Source organism: Dufourea novaeangliae, unplaced genomic scaffold, assembly GCF_001272555.1.
Source record: "Dufourea novaeangliae isolate 0120121106 unplaced genomic scaffold, ASM127255v1 scaffold124, whole genome shotgun sequence".
Taxonomy (NCBI): domain Eukaryota; kingdom Metazoa; phylum Arthropoda; class Insecta; order Hymenoptera; family Halictidae; genus Dufourea; species Dufourea novaeangliae.
In genome coordinates, this window is record NW_015374010.1 from 3,851,094 (window position 1) to 3,871,293 (window position 20,200).

General features: G+C 38.3%; 1 protein-coding gene across 1 annotated transcript in view; it reads left to right on the forward strand.

Moving 5' to 3' along the window:
- Window positions 1–1,031: 1,031 nt before the first annotated feature.
- LOC107188346 (tolloid-like protein 2) overlaps window positions 1,032–20,200 on the forward strand; it is a 76,129-nt gene continuing 56,960 nt past the window's right edge. Inside the window, exon 1 of the mRNA XM_015576621.1 lies at window positions 1,032–1,218. Within this exon, the coding sequence (XP_015432107.1) occupies window positions 1,032–1,218 (187 nt within the window). The remainder of the gene's footprint in view (window positions 1,219–20,200) is intronic.

Consider the following 20,200-nt stretch of genomic DNA (forward strand, 5'->3'; position numbering starts at 1 on the left):
TCTAGATATCCAACCATATATACATACATCTCCCCCCATCTCCTCCCACCCTCCGTCCGTCCGTTCGTCCCTCTCTCGACTCTTAATGCCAGTACGAGCGCGCGCTTTCGAACGACGAGGCCGCGTCCCGTCTGCCGCGCTAGGGAGACGATCAGTCTGTTCTCCACGTTCTCCACGCAAGGACGACCCGTAGCCCCAGCGCGCGGAGTGTACAGTCCTCCCGATCTGTGACACGAACTTTGACCCCCCCTCGATCGCTGGGGTTCCGACACGCGTCTTATCATCTCCGGATGACGATACAGTCGTTGAGGCCGCACGAACGTCGTGGACCGAACATTCTTCAGTAGCGATCACGTTTCCGACGCGGTCGTGTCGGTTCGGTCGTGTGGTTCGTCGTCACGGGGAACGGAGATCTGTCTATATAAATATACACACGCACGCGTTGTATCTTCCCGCTTCTTTTTTGTGTCTTGCGCGCTCCTTTATTCACGCTAGGGGGGGGGAACAGAAAAGGAGAAAAGGTGACGAGGAAAGGGGGGTGGGCGAGGACTTCAGAAACACACACACACACACACAGACATACATACACACACACGCACATTTACACAGTTTCTTTCTCGTCCCACCCGACATCGTTGGTGGTGTGGCAATCAATTTTTTTTTTTTGTTTGCCCGACCAAGGACACCGTCGGTCCGCTCAGGCTTGGTAAGGGTTGTGCCTCTCGCCATTCGACGTTCTGAGACGCACACATAAACATCGTATAGGAGATATGTGATCGGTGATTTTTCTATCTCGAAAAGGAAGAAAGTTTTTGTTTCTTTCCCGCCTCGCTGGTGTGCGCCGGTTCGTGCAAACGGGGGTGGTTTTTACTCGGTGGAGGGCCGAGCAAACGGTGACGGGTGATATATACAGAGTGTGGCAAATGCATCGGTGTAGACGGTAGTACCACACGGGCTGGTCTTTTATGGGCCGGGTGGTATTTGGAAGCGGATCGTTTACGTTTCATACACCGTCGAGAATATATCTCGAGATGAGACTGTTGGTGATCTCGATCATCTGCTTGGCGACACGGTCCGCCGATTGCCGGGCAGTGGACGGCGATTCGAGGGAGAAGGAAGTGGGAAGGCACAAACGAAGGTTCACCGTGGATCAGCTTCTGAACTCGAAGTTCCCGCACGGGATCAGCGATGATCTGGATGCGGACGTGTGTAAAGCGGGTAAGTGGAGTTTGGATTTTTTCTTTGTCGAGCCCGTCATTGAGATGTCGACGATTCCATGGATTGAAATTAGCAATGTGTAAGGGTTAAGACAGTTAAGAGATTTGTGTTTATTTGACCGATCAAGTTTAAATGATTAGTAGGTGTGTCTGAAAATAATAATGTGTCGTTAATTTGGTAAATACTGTTATTTTATTTAATTTTATCAATGGGGAATTGAAGTTTTGCCAGAGAAATAGCAAAATGTTATAGAAAATGTGTGGAACTATTTCGAGTAACATATGGTGTAGCAATTGGTCAATATTAACGAAGATTTTCGATGAGAAACTGAGTACCTTTCCATACACATGTTCAGGAAAAGTTGTTGCGAAATAAATCAGTAATAATATTACTTTTCTGAATTTGCTGTTACGCAAACTGACGCCGGAAGTATAAATTGAATGTTTTAAAGAGTCTTCTGATAAAGATGTTTCTTGCAAAGCATATACATACATAGTGTGCGTGATTCGTACTATTGTTTGAGACAAACGACACGTGATTCACATATTAACAGCAATCAAATTTTTTTGTTTTAATTGCTGTAATTGAAATAATTACTTCCATGCTTAGGAGAATTTTGTCAGTAAATGTTAAATGATACTACTACTTCAATGTAATATTAATAGTGCAATAAATGAGATTGATTAGAAATCTATGATCTAAATAGGATATATTAGAGAATCTTCTAAGAAAGGAATGTAATAATGATACTGCTTCACAATTCGATTTTTTAGGCCTTTCGTGAGTGTTTTGCAATTGACACCAATTACGCTCTAAAAGAAACGAAATTCGATACGAATTTAGCGAACAAGCGTACCGTCAATGTGCTTCGTGAATTTGAAATACAAATGGAATGACAGATAAAGAACGTCATCCTCGCGAGTGCAATTATGTAAAATATGGATCTCTGTTTCGCTACGAAAACGACAAAAAAAAACTCGGCGTTATCAGTTGAATAGTGAATCGCGAAGAAATTTTCCCTCGTTTTCCGTCAGTTTCATAACGCGTGTTGCGAAAGAACTACTCAGAAGCGATTAATTAAAAAGATGTATCACAACGCTTGATAATGCGAGATATTGATAATTACAATGAAGTTTCATCAACATTTAAGTGCATATTGTGTGAATATTTCTCAAACTCTCAAATTCATGTACAAATATGCCAGAAGTGAATATGCATCAAATATAACAGAATGTTTGGATACTACATCCTTAAAATTCATATTTAGTTTGAATACTTGTTTGGGAAATATTAGTCTGAAAATTAGAACAATTTGAGGATTTGTAGATCCTATAGGCAATTATTAACCAACTTAAATAGAAACAGTTATTGTTTATGTAGAATGTAGTTCTCCCAATTGTTTAAATAATTTTTTAGAAGAATTCTTATAATTATTCAATAATTAATATTACCATTAATATTAGCTTGTTGCAATGAAGTTTAGGACGTATGAAGGTCAACACATTTTTAATCAGAATTTGATGCTCTATCGATCTATGATACAAAAAATAGTTCATAAATTTGGCTTAAATTTGCGTCTTTGCACATGAAGTAAATGGCCAAATTTAACTTGCGATTGTTTCCTTACTTTTATTCTGTGACTGCAAGGAAAAACGCTGCATGTCATAATTCTAAACAATTCGAAACAAATTTTCCATGTTCGAATAAATAATGCAATTTAACCGACGTCCCATATTCAATTCATATTTATAAGCAGAACAACGTAAATCCACATTTGCGGGCTCGTATCTTTTTTTCGTGATCGCTTTCCATTTGTTATTTCTATTAATCCGTTTATACTGTAACTTATTGTGTATACAATTAAAACGAACAAAATTATATTTTATATTTTCACTTTACCATAAACAGCACACTATTACATACGACTGATACATACATACGTAACAGGTATTTTACAAAAAAATAACGCAATGCGTAGAAAAATATTATGCAAGGTGACGGAACTATACATTTATATCGCAAGAAGAAAGCAAGGAAACGTTGCTAATAAGAAGAATTAGTGTTCGAAACTTTAAACGACAATATCTCGAAAGTGGAAACATGTGACATGCGGAGTTTTTCCTGACAACCACAAAATTCACCATAAGTAGTATTTAACACAATTCATTTCATTGTTATGTCAGACAATATCTTGTAACGAGTAAGGTACACCGTGTAACTTCGCAACAAAGAAAGTAGCTGTATTAAGAATTTTCATTCATATCAAAAATACCATCAAACATACCGAACAGTAAAATCGCTCGTTTCACGTGAAACGACCCAATATTTGCATAAGGATCCGCGGTCTAAACCCAGCATTATCGTCCCAGAAAATCAGTATTCCCTGTCACGGATCAATCTTCGACGGGCCCTTTAATCCCTTTCACGACCACTCAAAGCCCATCCTCTAACGACTTCCTTAATTATTTAGACCGCAGAACCGCACGGTCACGAAAAGTCTCTCTCCACCCTTTGTCCGTTTGGCGGGCAAGCAATGCCCGATCGGTTCGGTCAGGTAAATCAAAGGCAACAGGGGGGATGTTCCCGTTTATTGTTGCGCATTGATTCCATGTCCCTGGTGCGCCGTAAAGCGTGCAACGGGCTCCAGTCAAAAGCCACCGGCGAACGCAAGCGATTCTGCACGGTCTCCCGCGAGGTAAGGTTATGTTTTCGAATTAAAGGGACAAAGCTATGAAAGCAGAGATATACGGGACGAGATTGGCCGATCTGGAATCGTCGCAGTCGTAGAATCAGCCGCTGATCATTATTAAGCCGCTCGCCAAGTAGTAACTACCTCGTATATTAAACAGTTCTTAAACTGTTAAAATAGATATGAGGCCCCTTTCCCCTCTGGGGCCCGAACAAAATTGTGATATTTAGGAATTTTTTTTTAAAGAAAGCAAAGACCGTATGGAAAAAACAAATTTTTCGGCCTTTATTTATTATACATTCAAGTGAATAAAAAACAGGTTTGTTTCAATTTTTGTGCATCGTGACAAATCGTGGGTGGCGCTGATCGTGTTGATTCGAAATTGCACTGTACAAACGGTGCTCGCGATATCTCGATGTAGGTTAGTCCGTAATGCAAATTTCAAAAGATCATTGAATCGTACTCCATTATATATCGTATGACCTATGATGAAATCAAAAATGTAAAATGACCACTGTTGGTATGAATTTTAACGAGCACATGCAAAAAAGGGATATTTTACGCACATTATTTTGAATAAGAGGTGAATTCATGCTTCAAAGAGTTAGTAGGTCAAGGTGATTCCTTGGATCTTCATTCAGTTTTATAAAATTCTATTTTAAAAAGTAGAAATTGCTAAACTATCGAGTGTTAGTGCCAAAAAAAAAAGGATAAGTGAATATACTGTTATGTTTTTGTTTGTATTTTGTTTACCTATGGTCAATAAAGATTTATGCAAAAATTTTGTTGAGACCAGCTCTTAAAACAAACTATTCTTACAAAACAAAATCAGCGCTTTAAGTTTCGAGTTTCAAAATCTTACAAAGTTTCGCATTCGAGTTACGAGAATTTAAAAATTAGGCACCAACCGGCCCCCAGTTTTTATTGAACGTTTGGTTTATTATATAAAGACTATTGACAATTTGATATCTACAAATAGGGAAGCATTGTTAACTTTTGAGTTGCGCCAAAGTACGCGTGTGGCTTCTACAGCAGTATTATGTGATACATTTCGTTATAAACGTGGCTGTATCGAAAGGGTTAATCCTCGAGTGCCTATAGTCGAGTCACCAATGATCATTGAGTATCCCCAACCTAAGGCTTTATAGGGATAGAATCTAGCTGTCCATCAGTTTACTATAAAATTTCATCAAAATTGGTGCGTAACACATTACGCGGTTCCCTTGCAAGGGTCTAGGCTGGGGAAAAGATCCTTTTATCCTCTTGGAGTGATTATCCTAGGGCGTGCCTGGAAAGAACCGTAGGAGAGCTAAAACTGGAGCGACTGGCGATGAAATGGGAATAAAAAACGACGCGTTGATCCGTCTGGGCGCGGGAAAAATGCGACGAAATCGTTCGAAGACACGTATTATCATTGTTATAACGCGAACGTTCAAAGACTAATTGACGTTGTTCATGGTATAGAAGAATTAAGATACATACATTATTTGATAGTTGTAAAATGGGGTTTTTTTATTGATACATGTTCTTGAACTGGTTGCCACTGTTTTTTTTTAATGTATATCTAGAGACCATTTTTCTGAGTATTGGATTGATGTATAAATAATGGGATGTATTTCAAATGAAAACAAAATTTTTTATTTAACATCCGTACACTGTTCAACAAATTATTGCATTATCGTTCATTGAATTGAATTGGGTCTAATTTAAAATCGAATTTAGGAAATATATTTGCCTATCCCTAGATTATAATATATGTAAGGTATTGTTAATACCTTACTTGTGTTATAATGGTGTCAAAATAATTTACAAATTTCTGTAATAACAAATATAATGAAGAATCAAGTATTGGCTTCGGGTCAAATTGAACCGAACAGTGCACGAGGGTGAAATATGAAACCAATTAATTTAATCAACTCCGTAACTTAACAAACTGTATACTACTGTACCAATTATATACAACATTAATTGTTCTGACTAAAAAAAAATGTTTCAACCTGTATCTGGACACATTTTATTTTCGAAGTATTTTTTTGATACTCTGAACACACCAGCGATCTAAAGAAATAATCATCTGATAGTAAAAAGTCTAATTAATTGGGTGGGTGCTATAAAATTGTCTAATCGAAATGATGTAGTAATGAAAATAGACTTTGTCTGTTCATACTATCGATCCAAATTTCTCAGGGAAAACAAAACTGACGATGAGTAATTTGCACGTCAAATTTAATTTACTACCATTAACGGGAAAACCCTTTTTACAGAAAATTTTAACAATATCATAGCATGCCACTACGTATAGTAGTTTTAAGTTTACACCTACAAAATAGTACCCGTTCACCAGATCATATGATTTGTTTCCCTTCGTCCAGTAAATCGGTAACGAAGACATTGTGCTCGAAACGCCACGAACTTTCTGAACGATCCAATACTAATGGTCGTCAAAATCCATCGAGCGTTGGTTAAGCGGATATCTAATCTTTATTTGCGGCGAAACGGCGGAGGATGATGCTACTGCTTCCAGGGCATTATCTCATTGTCAGACGCGTTTGTCAAGCGGGTTCGGTTATCGTTCTGGTCGGCTGCTACGTATCTTCGTGAGACGCGTGGAACAAGATTGCTCGCGGGAGTATACCAGGCCGGTTCGGTTGTGAATATTACGAGGTAGCTTCTTTGAGTCTTTGCTGTGCGAACTTTCTTTCAAAAAAGAAACGAAATGCGAACGATTTCTTTAAGACGTTGCGACACAGTCTGCGTGTATATACACTCAACAGTGAGTGCATCCTTCGTAAACCGTAGAATGTCAAAGAAAGAACTTTTGGGAGAACAATTGAAAGAAATTAGCTTAGAAGCATTTTAAAGGAGAAATTATTTATTGAATACACAGGATGTATTCTTTATATGCTTTTGATATATTTTATCAAGTTAATTTGAATGATCAATATTTTTAACTACTTCAAAATACTGAGATGTAAAAAATTTACAAATAAATGGAAAAATATTGTTTGTCCGTATTGTAGAAGACATTTCCTTTTTTTTTTAATTTTTAAGGAGAAATTGGAAACTTTGTCGAACAAACCAAAGGAAAGCAAGCGATATTGCCGCTCATACATAGCACTCATACATAGTTGAAACCTAAGTTTGTATACTTTGATCTTAATTTTTTATTTTATTTCACAAACTTTTTTTCCGTGCCACTATAATCTCCGTAAAAGAATCTATAACCACCTAATTTTTTACGAAAATATTATTTTTTGGTATAATTGGCTGTAACTTCATCAATAATTGGAATTTTAAGTTTGCTTTTGACTTAATATAAGTGTCCACTGATTCACACACAGATATAGTGGACGAGGGAAAGATACTTAATATGAATCATATTTACTTTGCACTTAAATAAGATATTTCACCATGAATCAGGCACTAAGGTATAAACATCATTTCGAGATACGTCAGGGACTGAAATGTCGGACAGTCCTGTCAGAAACTTCGAGAACTTTGCCTGCAAAAATATTTGCGAACTTGCTCGAAGTAGGACAAAGTTTGCCTCAGTCAAAACCGATGAGTATCTTCGGGAAAACATTACTTTCACGACTCTTGGGGTTCCTTTTTCCTCCCCAGTGTTGTTAGAAGATTCTTCGAAAGGATCCGTAGCTGTGGATGTCATAACCGATCGATAGAATTGTCATAGTATTTACCATTCATCATTATTTTGACTTGGAACGTGTATAAAATCGATTTCTAAAATATTTCTGGAAAATGAAGCATTTTGATAATATGTTTTCCAAATATTTTGCTAAATTATAAAAATGATTAATGTTAAGGAAGTTAAAGGACATTTGTTTCTAAACCATCGCATGATTTTATAGGACAACGAATTTATCTCTCATAGCTTTCCTCGTATTTCTCGTACAATAAACTAGAAAAAGTAAATAATAATTACATACAATAATATATAAATTATTAATATGTATGTTTAGTAGTTAATAACAATTATTATCAAATTATGTCCTGGCCTTTTAATTCTACGATTACCGCGAAAAGTTTGGAAAACTATGGGTAGCTCTAATTTTTTGACCGGAGATTATAAGTTACTTAATGAAATTACCACTATTATATAGAAAATTGCTTACACATGACAAAGTACAATAGTGCTTTAACCTAGGCGATGGTTCGAATTCGGCAACCATCCCCTATTTCGAAACGAAAAGTTTCGCAAACAATAGTGGGCATTTTATCATTGGTGCACCTAATAATACCCCAAAAATAGCTTTAATACCGGCTGTCTAGACTGAAATGCCCTCTCGAGGCCAAGGAGGGCCCAGACCAGTCATAATAGAGCGCTAGACGAATCGGTCATCGATTATACCCTTCGCTATTGCTAATTGCGACTCGTCGGGACTACAAACGATCGGCTTTCCGCTCCGTCATTTGCAAATTTACTCGACGAACCGCGGATTACGCGGCGACAGAGACGACAGGGAGATAGGATGGAGAGGGGGGGGGGGTAGAGGGTCTTTGAATTATCCCTCTTTCACGGGAAGTTTCAGCAATTTAGATTAAGATCAAAAGCCGCGGGATAATGTCTTGAATACCTACCGACGATGAGTCTGTCGCGAACAACTTGTTATGCCTAGCTTACACTTGCCTCCTTGAGCGTCGCAGGGAAAACAGACTTCTCGATTCCGAGTCCGTGAGACTCCTCGGAAGGAAGCAATAAGCGTGGCGCGTCGCGTTGCAATGATTCAGAAGTTGTTCGTCTCGTTGGTAGCCTGGTTGATTGTCTCTTACCAAGAGCCCGCCATTCGGTGATGGATTTTGTCGCTTACTGCGAGCGACACTTCGTTTTTAGACCTCTTGCATCTCTTGGTTGTTATGTTAGTTGTTTCAGGTTGTGGTTATTTTTTTATTAACACTAGAACTATCAAGCAAAACGAAATGACTTGTCAGCACATTCATGTAACTAAAAGAATATTCAACCAGTTGTCCCAGGTTTACATGTACATATTCTATAATATCTTCTTCACAGCATGAACTCATTTTGAAGTCAAAAAATGAAAAATTGACAATATGATGACATTATTGTAAAAAAAGGATAACTGTTTTCATGCAATGCTGGGTCAGTTGGTTGAATATTTTTTTAGTTACATTCCCCGGCGCAAAACACCTTTTTTGCTCACGGGCTGCACACAAATCCCTATAACTATAATATTTCTGGATGTCGTGAAAATAAAAATTCTTGTATTCAGTTAAATTGTACAACAAAATATTCTCAAAGTTTCAAAAAGATTGGTTTAATAATTTCTTCACAAGAAATTCCCAAAAATTAATTCATTTTTAGTCCGTTTACACCGGCCTTCGCCCTTAATCTCGCGACAATATGGACCATGTATCCCAAAAACAACGCTTTCCCTAACGACAGCAACGATTAAATGGGAACGCAACGCCTCATACATACACCGTATTTCTCCTTCGTGGCGGAAAATTAACGTAGTAAACGGCAGACGAAACAATCGACGGTACCCGGCGAGCGTGAAACTTTCATTAATAGAATCGAAAACTTTGCGAGCCGTGTGCTCTTTCTCTTTCGCCTAGATGACTTCTCTGCCCGTGCAATTTTTCGTGGTGGTAAAATTTTTGTTCCCCCTCGTCAAACTCATAGCCATTATGGACGCAATTATCGGCAGGTACGACGGACTTTTTCCTATCTCGATTTCCCGGAATTTCCATGAAATTACCGCTCGGGACGAGAGAAATGGAAGATTTTATTTCCCACATCGATCTTCTTCGCGGGCTTTTTTTTTTTGCCCATTTTGCCGAGTTGAATACGATTCCGTGCGCGCCAGTCATTTTTCCGTTCCTTTCTATTCGCGATTGATTCGGAAAATATAATCTCCGCGGATGGAGAAATAAAAAAGAATGAAAAAGCGGATCCTTAGAAAGCACCTCGATGTCCGGCACGTGATTAGCGTGTGGCCGTTATCGCTTGCTTCTCGCTCCGTTTGTAAAATCGGTGAAAAGAAATGATGTGCGCGTATAAGTACGCGACGACGCTAATGGTCGGCTTAAATCTATAGGAAAGATTATTGCGAATAATTAGTTCCGCCTGTTCACGGGGAAATTTATTCGAAAATCGAGACGGATAAATATCGGACCGAATATTTTGTTGTTTCGTGATCGTAGAAATCGCGATATTGTAACGCTAATTGGGATTTAATTATCAATTAAAATTCGCTACGCCGGTAGTGAATTGTACGATGGTCGGTTAATCGGTCAGGAAAACTTCGCTGCAACTTTCATAGCGTTGGTTTCGTAATTAAAATTGCAATTTCGAAGTCGGTTCGTATACGAAGTATACAGTGTGTTAACAGGTAATTAGTAACACAGTTTCTTTGTAGAGACCAAGGTATTGTGGTTAGTAAGTCAGTTGAACGAGATAAACGGTTATTGGTGTGAAAAGTAAAGAAAAATTGTAGTGCTCTCTGATTTCAAATGTAAGATTATACGTAAATCATTGAATATATGTTTTACAATAGGCGAAAGTTTGACAATAAATGTTTTCCATTCATTATAATGTGACAATGAGTCGAACGAGAGAATCTTGGTAGAGAATTCAAAGATTAATATCATTAGGTTTATTATCATTAGGTTGTGGATGTTTATGCAAGCATGGAATTTGAAATATGAAAAAATTTATTTACCATATTAAGGGTTCTACTATGTTCGAAATAGATGGAAAATCTCAATAAATTTTCTGAAACTTTTCACTGTATTAAATTTTAGAGAAAAATATCTTCTACAAAAGCAGAAAATCCGCAATCCATTTATTAGACTGCAGATGCTTATGCATTTGTAACACTTACTAAATTGCAAAACGTATTAAAATGAAGATTTTAATACAATTAAATACTATTTATGTATTATTATTACTGTGGTGAAGTCTCCAGTACAGAAAGTTCTATCCACTTTTAATCTTTATACGTTAGTTTTCAAAAGTATGATTTTGCATAAACTCTGGTAATGATAATAATTTTTCTGATATTTTCAGCCCTAGTAAATAAGAGTTATATTTATAATATAAAAATACAAGAACTACGAAACCACCGATGCGTGTCATTGAAGGGTCTTGGTGTGTCATAGGTTCGCCATCACTGCTCTAGTCGCTCGGTGGACTCGAACGACTTAAAAAGTTTGATCAGTTTGACTAGTTGGGATCTGAGCTTGAGTTTGAACTGTTCAAAACGTTCAAACTCTGTGTGGACTATTCGAACCACTCGTCTTCGAAGAAGTCTAGACATGTTTGAACTTTTTTGGCGAATGACCCAGTTCTGATCGTACGTCGTCTTATCGGTGATCGACGATAGTCGGCGGAAAGAAACGACGGATCTATCTGGGAAATTCCACCCCGGCCACGTGAGATCCAACGCTGAGGATCGTCCCGCTAACGAGCAAAAAGCACGAGGGTACCGTTCCTGCGTGCTTTAAGCTCGGCCTGATGAAAAGACTGACCGCTCGAGTATCGTCGAGCCTCGCGTGCGTTATAATGCATCCAGCCACACGCGATTGATGCACGCTCGAGGAACCTGCTTTTTCTTGTCCCAATTGCCGGCTCCATGCTCTTGAGGAATCCTCGCTCACGTCCATCCGACGTCTTGCCCACCCTTTCTCGGATCATTCTTCATCCCCTTCATGCAGTTTTTAACGTCGTGAGAGTAGCTTTCTGTTGGAAGAAGAGTTTCTGTGTTTTTGGGTTCCCCCAATTTGACACTGGATGGAATTGCAAATTGAACGAATTAAAGATGTAGATCGTTTGGTAGAATTCAGTACTTTTTGGACTCGTGAGTGAATTGAAGATGGCAGATTGGTCGATCATTTGTCAGAATTGACTTGGGCTTTTAATTGTTGGTAGAATAAGTTTGATATACTGGGTGGTGCGAGGTTCGTATTATTGTACTCGAATTTATGATATACTTAGATATGGATTTCTTCTATGTCTATTTGTCTTCTCTCGCTCTCGCTTCGGCGAAGGTCTGACGGAAATTTCAACGGTGCGAGTTCTGAAATATCGGTCGAATAAATTGCGCCCGGACGAAGTTTTAACAGCTTCCGAATCTAGCTTCATCAATTTTCCTCACATTTATCAATTTCATTTATTGAACAATACGATTTATTGCTGGTCGAGCCGTGGATAAAAATTTATCTTTTATGTGAACTGCTTTTCACCACTTTGTGATTAATAGATATTTTTTTCTGATAACTCCAGATTGTCTCATGAAACCAGTTACAATTCATTCTCCCGATTTACGATAGAATATCTATTGTATTTTATCTTGTTTCATGACAGTTAAGACGTAATATTAAGTAATATTAATTATATCAAGCCTCCTTCAGTGTAATTTTAAAAAACTTCTTTTTCATTCGAGTAGAGCAAGTTAGTATTTCTTTTACCTTTTTTAAATTATTCATCTTAATGACGCAGCAGATTGGTAGCCATTAGCGACCACTTTGGGTTACGTTAATACACTCTGGTTAACTTACACCCCACAATTTAGCCTACATTACATACGGCTGTAAATTTACGTTACAAACTGATGAAACTCTACATTGCGTACGAGCAATTAGGAGTAATTGCAGTGTGTATAATCTTAAATACGTTTACTGCATCAACTAGTTGCATCCTTTCTAAATAGTATATTTTTCTTTCTTTAACTTTTTATCACGTAAACACTTTTCTAAGTTTTTTAGTCGTTTACCTTCATCTCATGTATTTTTATATGTGAAACACCGACAGTTTACTTATTTGGTATTTTTTCGGTTTCTATCACAGTGATATGTCTGCATTACTTTTTTTCAGCAAGTCATCACCTTACTATATTGTTTAACGGGGGACACTCAAACAAACCGCTAAAAGTAAGGTGATTTTCGGTGATTTTTTTATGCCACGTAAAGGCTTGATGAAACTTTCTGAAGCTATTAGTTTGCTTCCGTTTACATTTCAAAATAGTAAAATCTAAATTCGCCTTTACCACTCGACATGCACGAATTCCACCCTGATTCCTTTTTTCTTTTTTTCTCGCGGCCTATTTATCCGCCAGGGGAAGAATTTCTCCTTGAGTGGTACGGTTTTTCATCGGTACAATCGAGAGAGGAGGCCCGTTTACGACGGTCATTACGCGATGAATTTTAATGCGTTTCACCGTTCTCGACATTTCCGACGTCGGGCTCGAACGAATTTACAGGTATAACGTGCTGGCGCTGCCCCTAACGGGGATGGACGAGTGCTTTTTTTTTCAGTCTCTTCTCGCGTCCCATTCAAACGGAACTCACTTTGTTTTTCGTTAAACTTTTATCTCCCCGAAACATGCGGTCATGTTTTTCCCAGCTTCAACCCCCGTCCGCCCATCCGCCCACCCTCGTTCCGCTCTTACGCCTCCGGGTGTGTATTGTTTTCCCGTAAATTGACTGACTAGTGCATAATTCGCGTCGGCTGCCGCCGCCGAACAAAAAAGGTAACGCAGGAATAACGTTTTCGTTTTCGCGCCACTCGAGTTTACCGCTAACTAGCCGTTAGGTAAACGACGTTTTAACAAACCATCCCCCCTCTCTGAATACACTCGGAATATTTTTCAATTTCGACCGGTTTACGCTCGTGTTCATTCGGCTTTTTTTTTGTGTGAGATAAATATTTTATCGGTGGAACGAACGAAATGAATAAAATGAATGAAACAAATAAAACGGATTTTTTTAGTGCCATTGATTGCTGGAATACTTGAAAGTTTAGGACTGTTTCTAAATGGTCTATGTTTTCGGAAGAATAAAAGACATAAAATTGCTGTTTCTTTATTGTCAGTTTACTCGGGGTTGATTGTATGTTTTGATGTGGAATATACACAGAAGTCCAAATATTTATTTGCCTCTTTTTCTGTTAAAAAAAAATCCAAATTCACTTGTGCAGAATTTGAAGGAGTTTTTTGGAAGGTACCACAGTGTTTTGTTTATTGGCTTTTTGAGGTCCTACGTGGATTTGACGTTCAATTTTGTTACGGTGTAACAGCTGAACAAGTTGCATATCTATAGAATAACCGTGATACTCTACAATGTGGAGAATGACAGGAATGAAATAAATGAAGGTACTTTTCGATACACATTCCAGACTTGCCGAAATAGTGCGCGAAACGAGCGTAGAAGCGAATGACGACGGTGCTTATCGTTCTCGCGAGAAATGTTCCAAAGTTTCCGACGATAACAGCGTGTAATATCAATACGAATACCGCAGAGGACGAAGATAATGCTTGTTCTTTCGTACTTATGCACTTTGTCTGTACTTTGACGATGCACAACCGCGAAGGATCGTAAACAGTCCCAGAAAACTGTGTTTGGAAACTTTCCGCTTTTTTCTTTATTAAACCTGTCGACTATTCAGTTTTCGTTCGTACTACTTTCACGGGAAACGTTAAGGGTGAAATGTTGATATTGCGGTCTTTTTATGTGTAATTTTTAGTATTACCTGATCGATCGAGTTCCAATTTCACTTCGATTATTTCTACGCCGTTTTATAACTGATTGGATCTGATTTAATAAGATATTTGAAAATGATTGAATGGCTAAATATTTTGGAAATATATTTTACCTAATGCATTGAACGTCGCGGTGGCGAACGTAATTAAATACCTGAAATATCATACTTGCACACTTTTCAATAATATTAATATTGCAACATAAACTATTAACCCTCGGAAAATTAAATGTCAAAAATGTGTTAATATAGCTTGACTGAATAATATTATGTGATGTTTCATTATCATATGATTCTTATAGAGGAGATTTCTCTTCAGCTATGTAGTTGATACATAATATACGAGAACATAAGTTTTAAAGGAAACATCCTGTGTACTGACTAAATAATTTCTCCTTTAAAATGCATCTAAACAAATTTCCTTCAATTGTTTCTTCAGAATTCTCAGAACTTCCCAATTTTTTCTTAAAAATTAAAAAAAGAATCAAATGTTTTCTACTGGAAGGAAAAAAAATAATTCCATTTATTTGTATTGTACAATAATTTCCATTTATTTGTACATTTTTTTCCAATTCAGTATTTTGAAGTAGTTTAAATATTAATCATTCAAATTAAATTGGTAAAATTCATAAAAAGTGTAAAGCCTCCTATAGAGCCCCAGCTAGATACACCAAATGCGTGAGCTACCTTAAGTTTTATTTCGAAAATTATTGCAACAGATCTAATGAGCGCTCGAAGTGTCGATAGGACTTTAGTCTCCGTCGACCACGTCCAGGAGCACTGTCTCCGTACTGAATGGCGCGTGTCGATATAATGCAGATGTAATATCACACCTCGTAGTAGTTACGTGTCGCGTGGTATCCCGATACGTCCGCGCAATCACGCGGTTACGTGTTGGAAACACCTTCTGCCACCGGTAGCATAATAGATTCGTGAACCCGTCCACGCGGTGGAGGGAATTCCGTGTGTCACGAGGGAACACCTTTCGACTCACCAAAGGAGATCGTGGTGCCTGTCTTGGCGGCGTCGTTTGTTTCGATTTACACCAGTCACGGTACGATTACGCACCTGGTCACGGTGCGCGGGGATTGTTACACGTGTACAGAGCCTCTTGGAATTCGTTGCGACCCTCGGGTATAGTATCCTACAGTGATCCCTGTTGGATCAGTTCTTTCTTACTTATCTCTGCGACAATGGACCTAGTATTCATTTATACACAACTACAATACCACTGATAAGCAGACTGCTCATTTTTATGCAAAATAACATTATCTAAAGTGACTTATAAAAACAGGAGTAAATGTAGAAACTCAATTTCCTCTTAAGTATCTTATTGGATTCAGAATAAAATAGAAATCTCGTTGGATCCGATGAAAGTTTTGTGTTTTATCATATTTCACAGAGCCCTAGCCTACCCTTTTTAGGCTATAAATGCGTAAAATCCGCAGTCTACTCTTTCGACGTGTTTTGTAAAGTTTTTCGTATCTGAAAATAGGAAATTCGATTTTCTTTTCTGTACGTAGAACACGAGAAAATGTGCAAGTGGCTTGAACAATAGCAATTTCCTTGTTACGGCCTGCATTGCAATTATCCATAGAACTACGGTAAAGATGTTAGAAAGCGTGAAAAAAATGGACAACGAGTAGAAACCTTGAACTCTTTAAAGAACCGGGATTTCAATTTTGTCCGACTCGGTTTCAGTTTTATTTAACCTATATTACGCGTACACCCGCGTCAAAATCACAGATTATACGAACAAACCGTCTCGATAACGTTGTCAGAATCGATCGGTAGGTAATCAGGATCGCGAAGGATCGTAATGAAAATCGAACAATAGAGAAGAACGAGTTAAATTCATCTCCGAGCGGACAAAATAGATTGGAGCCGTTTGAACGAGTAATTAATTGAAATTCACCGGAAAGTATCGGTTCCCCCTTTTTTTTCTCTCTACTGTTTATTCCCGACGTGTCCCTTAATTAACTCTGTGAAACGAGTGACGGGCGTGTGAGCGCTTATCGATCGAAAAAGGCGGATCAAACGTTTTCTGGCGCACGACACCGCGCTGAACAGGTTAACGAGATATAGAGATAGAGAGAAAGAGAGAGAAAATAACAACGGGGACGATTCTCTCATGACACGATGCGGCGTTTACCGCTAACGAGCGCGCTAATTGGCATAAACGAAGCCGCGCCCGCGGGAGTGTAATCAAGTAATTCGATTAACGCTGTCGTCTAGTTCCTGAATATTTTTCTTGTGGCTTCGCGATCCCCAAACGTTTAGCCACTCTTTGTGAATTGTTCAATCGCTCGTGGACGTGGTATAATATTCTTTCGAATCAATTTCAGATAGACGAAAAAATATCGTAAGCAATATTTATAGACAGTTTCTTAGTTTAACCCGCCAACTGCATTTAACCTACTTCATCACTTTAGTGACAATACTTGGAACATGTCTGGATGATCTGCAGTACAAAACCTTTTTAATTTTCATCGAAACGTCAGAAAAACGGTGTTAGTGTGACTACTAGTTCGTTATTTATCGTGAGCAGGCACATTGTTTAGTCGCATATGGTCATTAGTTTATGAAATATTTAATGTTCAGTGCCGGGAGCCTCTGAACACTCAACGAGGATTTACTGTATATATCAGTCTCTTAATTTGGAAATAACAATTCAAGGGTTTGGGCGTTAAAGGGTTGAAATTCTTTAAAATAATTTTAAAATGATTACTGGTATTTGATTTTATCAACAAAATTTTTGTTCAAGATACCAAAAAGATACGATGAGCCGGTTAAAAAGTGTACCTGTTTGTTTACTAGAAACGGTTAGGTACACTTATTGAGTTCAGGAGTGAGTTGAGTGTTCTGTTACAAGTAGGTGGTTTATGTGGGTTCTCAAAGTGAGTGTTTGTTAGTTATTCAGTTTTTAAGCATTCAGAAAGTATTTTATTGTACGTTAATGAATGTCACTGTCTTCTGTCAAGGTATAAAGTGAGACACACAGGAGAAAGCACCTTTGTGCATATTTGTTGTGCTGAGAAATGCGGGAAACTATTGTCCGAGAATTCCGTCGGTATGACGTATTTCTTCGGGGAATGCCGGGCATTTTATTATGCAGACGATAAACACAAGCTATTACGGAAATAGTTGGTTCGCTTTAGTACACGGTGCTATTATCAAGATTTAACCAAGTACACGATAAGACTTCAAAAGCTCGCGTTGTTTCCGTTCCTTTGACTCGGAAATCCACGGTATTTGTTCTCATCAAAGAACATCAAGCAATTCCACGAATATTGATCTCGTCCGCTAAATAGTAGTTCCATGATTTCGGAATATGAATTCATTATTAAGAAGCCCGTTCTAAATGCTATGAAACATAAAGATTTGGTATTTAAAAACTTTCAAATAATATATATTTTTGGAAAATACTTCGTTGTTCATAATAGATAATCTTTGCATTCTGAAATTGAGATCTTGACTCCGCTTGTCACAGGACCCACAAATTTAGATTATACTAAGTTAGGATCCAGAGACTCAGATTAGAGTAACCTAGAACCGAAAGATTCAAGTTAGTTCTATCCAGGACCGAATCATCTGAATGAAATCGACCCAGAAACAGGGAAGTCTAGGAATCTAGGATTCTAGATCATCGAAATCTAGGATTTCGAATTGCATCATCCAGGAGATAGGCCCATTAAGGACCATGACACCCAAATCTGGGCTATTCCAATTGGAGTTCCTCGATCCTGGGTTATATCAATTCCAATCTTTCGGACCTTGGTTGGTCCAAATCGAGTTCTTCCATTTTAGGTAGGCCCATTTCTAGTTCCTAGGCTCTGGGATAGACTAATTCAAGTCCCTCGGTAGTATACCGGTTTGTATCTGGTCTGTCTATTTTTTGTTTATTTAATTTTCGTCTTTGGATCGTACTTTTCACTAACTCTTGGATTCTGATCCTACGGAAGTCTGAATTCAGTCTTTCGACCCACATTTTTGATTCTGATTTATTTTGTTTACACTAAATAGAGAACAAAAATGTTGCGCTACTATTACTATTTGTATCGAGAAATGTGAAAATGCGAAAGGATAATAAACAAACTTTATTTTTTCCGTGAAATATCACATTGTCTCTTTCACAGCGGAGACCGTTCAAAACACAATGCTCCATCCTCCGCCTTTGTCGTCTCGAGTTATTTTTCCGCCGCTTTAATTTCGAAGAGGTACAACGCGCACCCCTCACCCCCGATTTTCATCCCTATTCACCTCGTTCTCCTCCCACTCGCCGCTCGTTACCATTCCTTTTCTCCGTCGTACTCCTCCTTTATCTCTTAACCCTTCAGTTTCCTTATTATAGCGAGATATACTTACGAGCCGGTGTTAACAATAGCAACGGAGTGTCGAGATCCGAGACGGGCAGGATAGGCTAAGGTCACTATTCTCGAGGTTCTTGAGAACATAATTAAGTGACGAGGAAATTAATGAACCATGACGCCGGCCTTTCTCTGGGAGATGATACATAGAAATTGCAAACATGTTTTTAGTTGTTTAAAATGGACTCGATCGATTTTGTTAATTATTTCACGTTTGAATGTGCAATCTGATTAATGGATATTAATTTATTGTTCATTAGACGATGCAAAGCAATTTACAAGGGAAAAATTAAGAGCACTCATTTTCAGTTATTAAGTGCCAATAATACCAGACAAAAGTCAATAAGGTTTTATCGGTTATTGTATAATTGTTATTGTACAATTTCTTCTTTTTTTTTGATAATAGATTTGTGTTTTTATGAATCGTGTAAAGTATTTTGTTGTTAACTATTGTACCGTATAAAATCTGTATTTCGCGAGCGTATATGAAACTGCTATAAAATCGATTAATAATTTTTTAAAACGTTTTAGAACGAGCGAGCTAAGTATCGGAATTAAATCCATTTCGCGTCATTTAACGGAGGCAAGTTCAAAGCGAGTAAAGTGGCCCAAAAAGTGTGGCGCGTGGAAAGTGAGGGGGGTATATTGACGTGTCTGGCGCTAATTTCGTTGGCAATGAAATTGCTGGCCAATTTTTTGAAGAAAAGGATAATTTAGTTACTTTAAAAAGCAATTCAGTTTCATATTAAGAGGATTGAAATACTTATTCAAACGGTTAGGTTAATAGTTGACGAACGATAAATCTTTAAATAATTCACGGAACCTAAACACCGATAATTCCAAACCTCAGATATTGTATTTTCTAATAATAATAGTGACCGCAATTACCCTATTCTCCCCTAAAAGAAGAAGGGGGACACGGAATGACGAAAAATAATGCGTTCGGGTGAAAAATCAATTCGATCCAGGGGATCATTGACGTAGACAGGATCGGAGTCTGGTAACCCAGAACGACGACGCGTGTCCCTGCCTCGTGCGTAGGGAGGAGGGGTATTATGAAGTAAACAGAAATTAAGGGTAGCTCCCGACCCTCATCGTCGATCCCTGCAGATGGCATTCTACCCGCGCTGCACTTGGCAGTCGTCCAGCCATTTCTCTTTCTTCTTCGTCGTTCAGTCCCTCCTCCGCCTCTCACTTTCCAACGATTTTTTCCTCTCTATCTTGGCCGTTTTTACGGCAGCATTTCTGCGCGCTTGTGCGCCGTTGAAATAATCGTAGTTGCGCGGAATACCGCTTTAATTATTCCATTCTACTTAACAGCGGGCCGACCATCGTGTGTTCGGTTCTTTTCCGGTCGCGTGATGACGCCTCTATCCTCGTTTTTCCGAGTTGTTGGCTTCGCCCCACGTA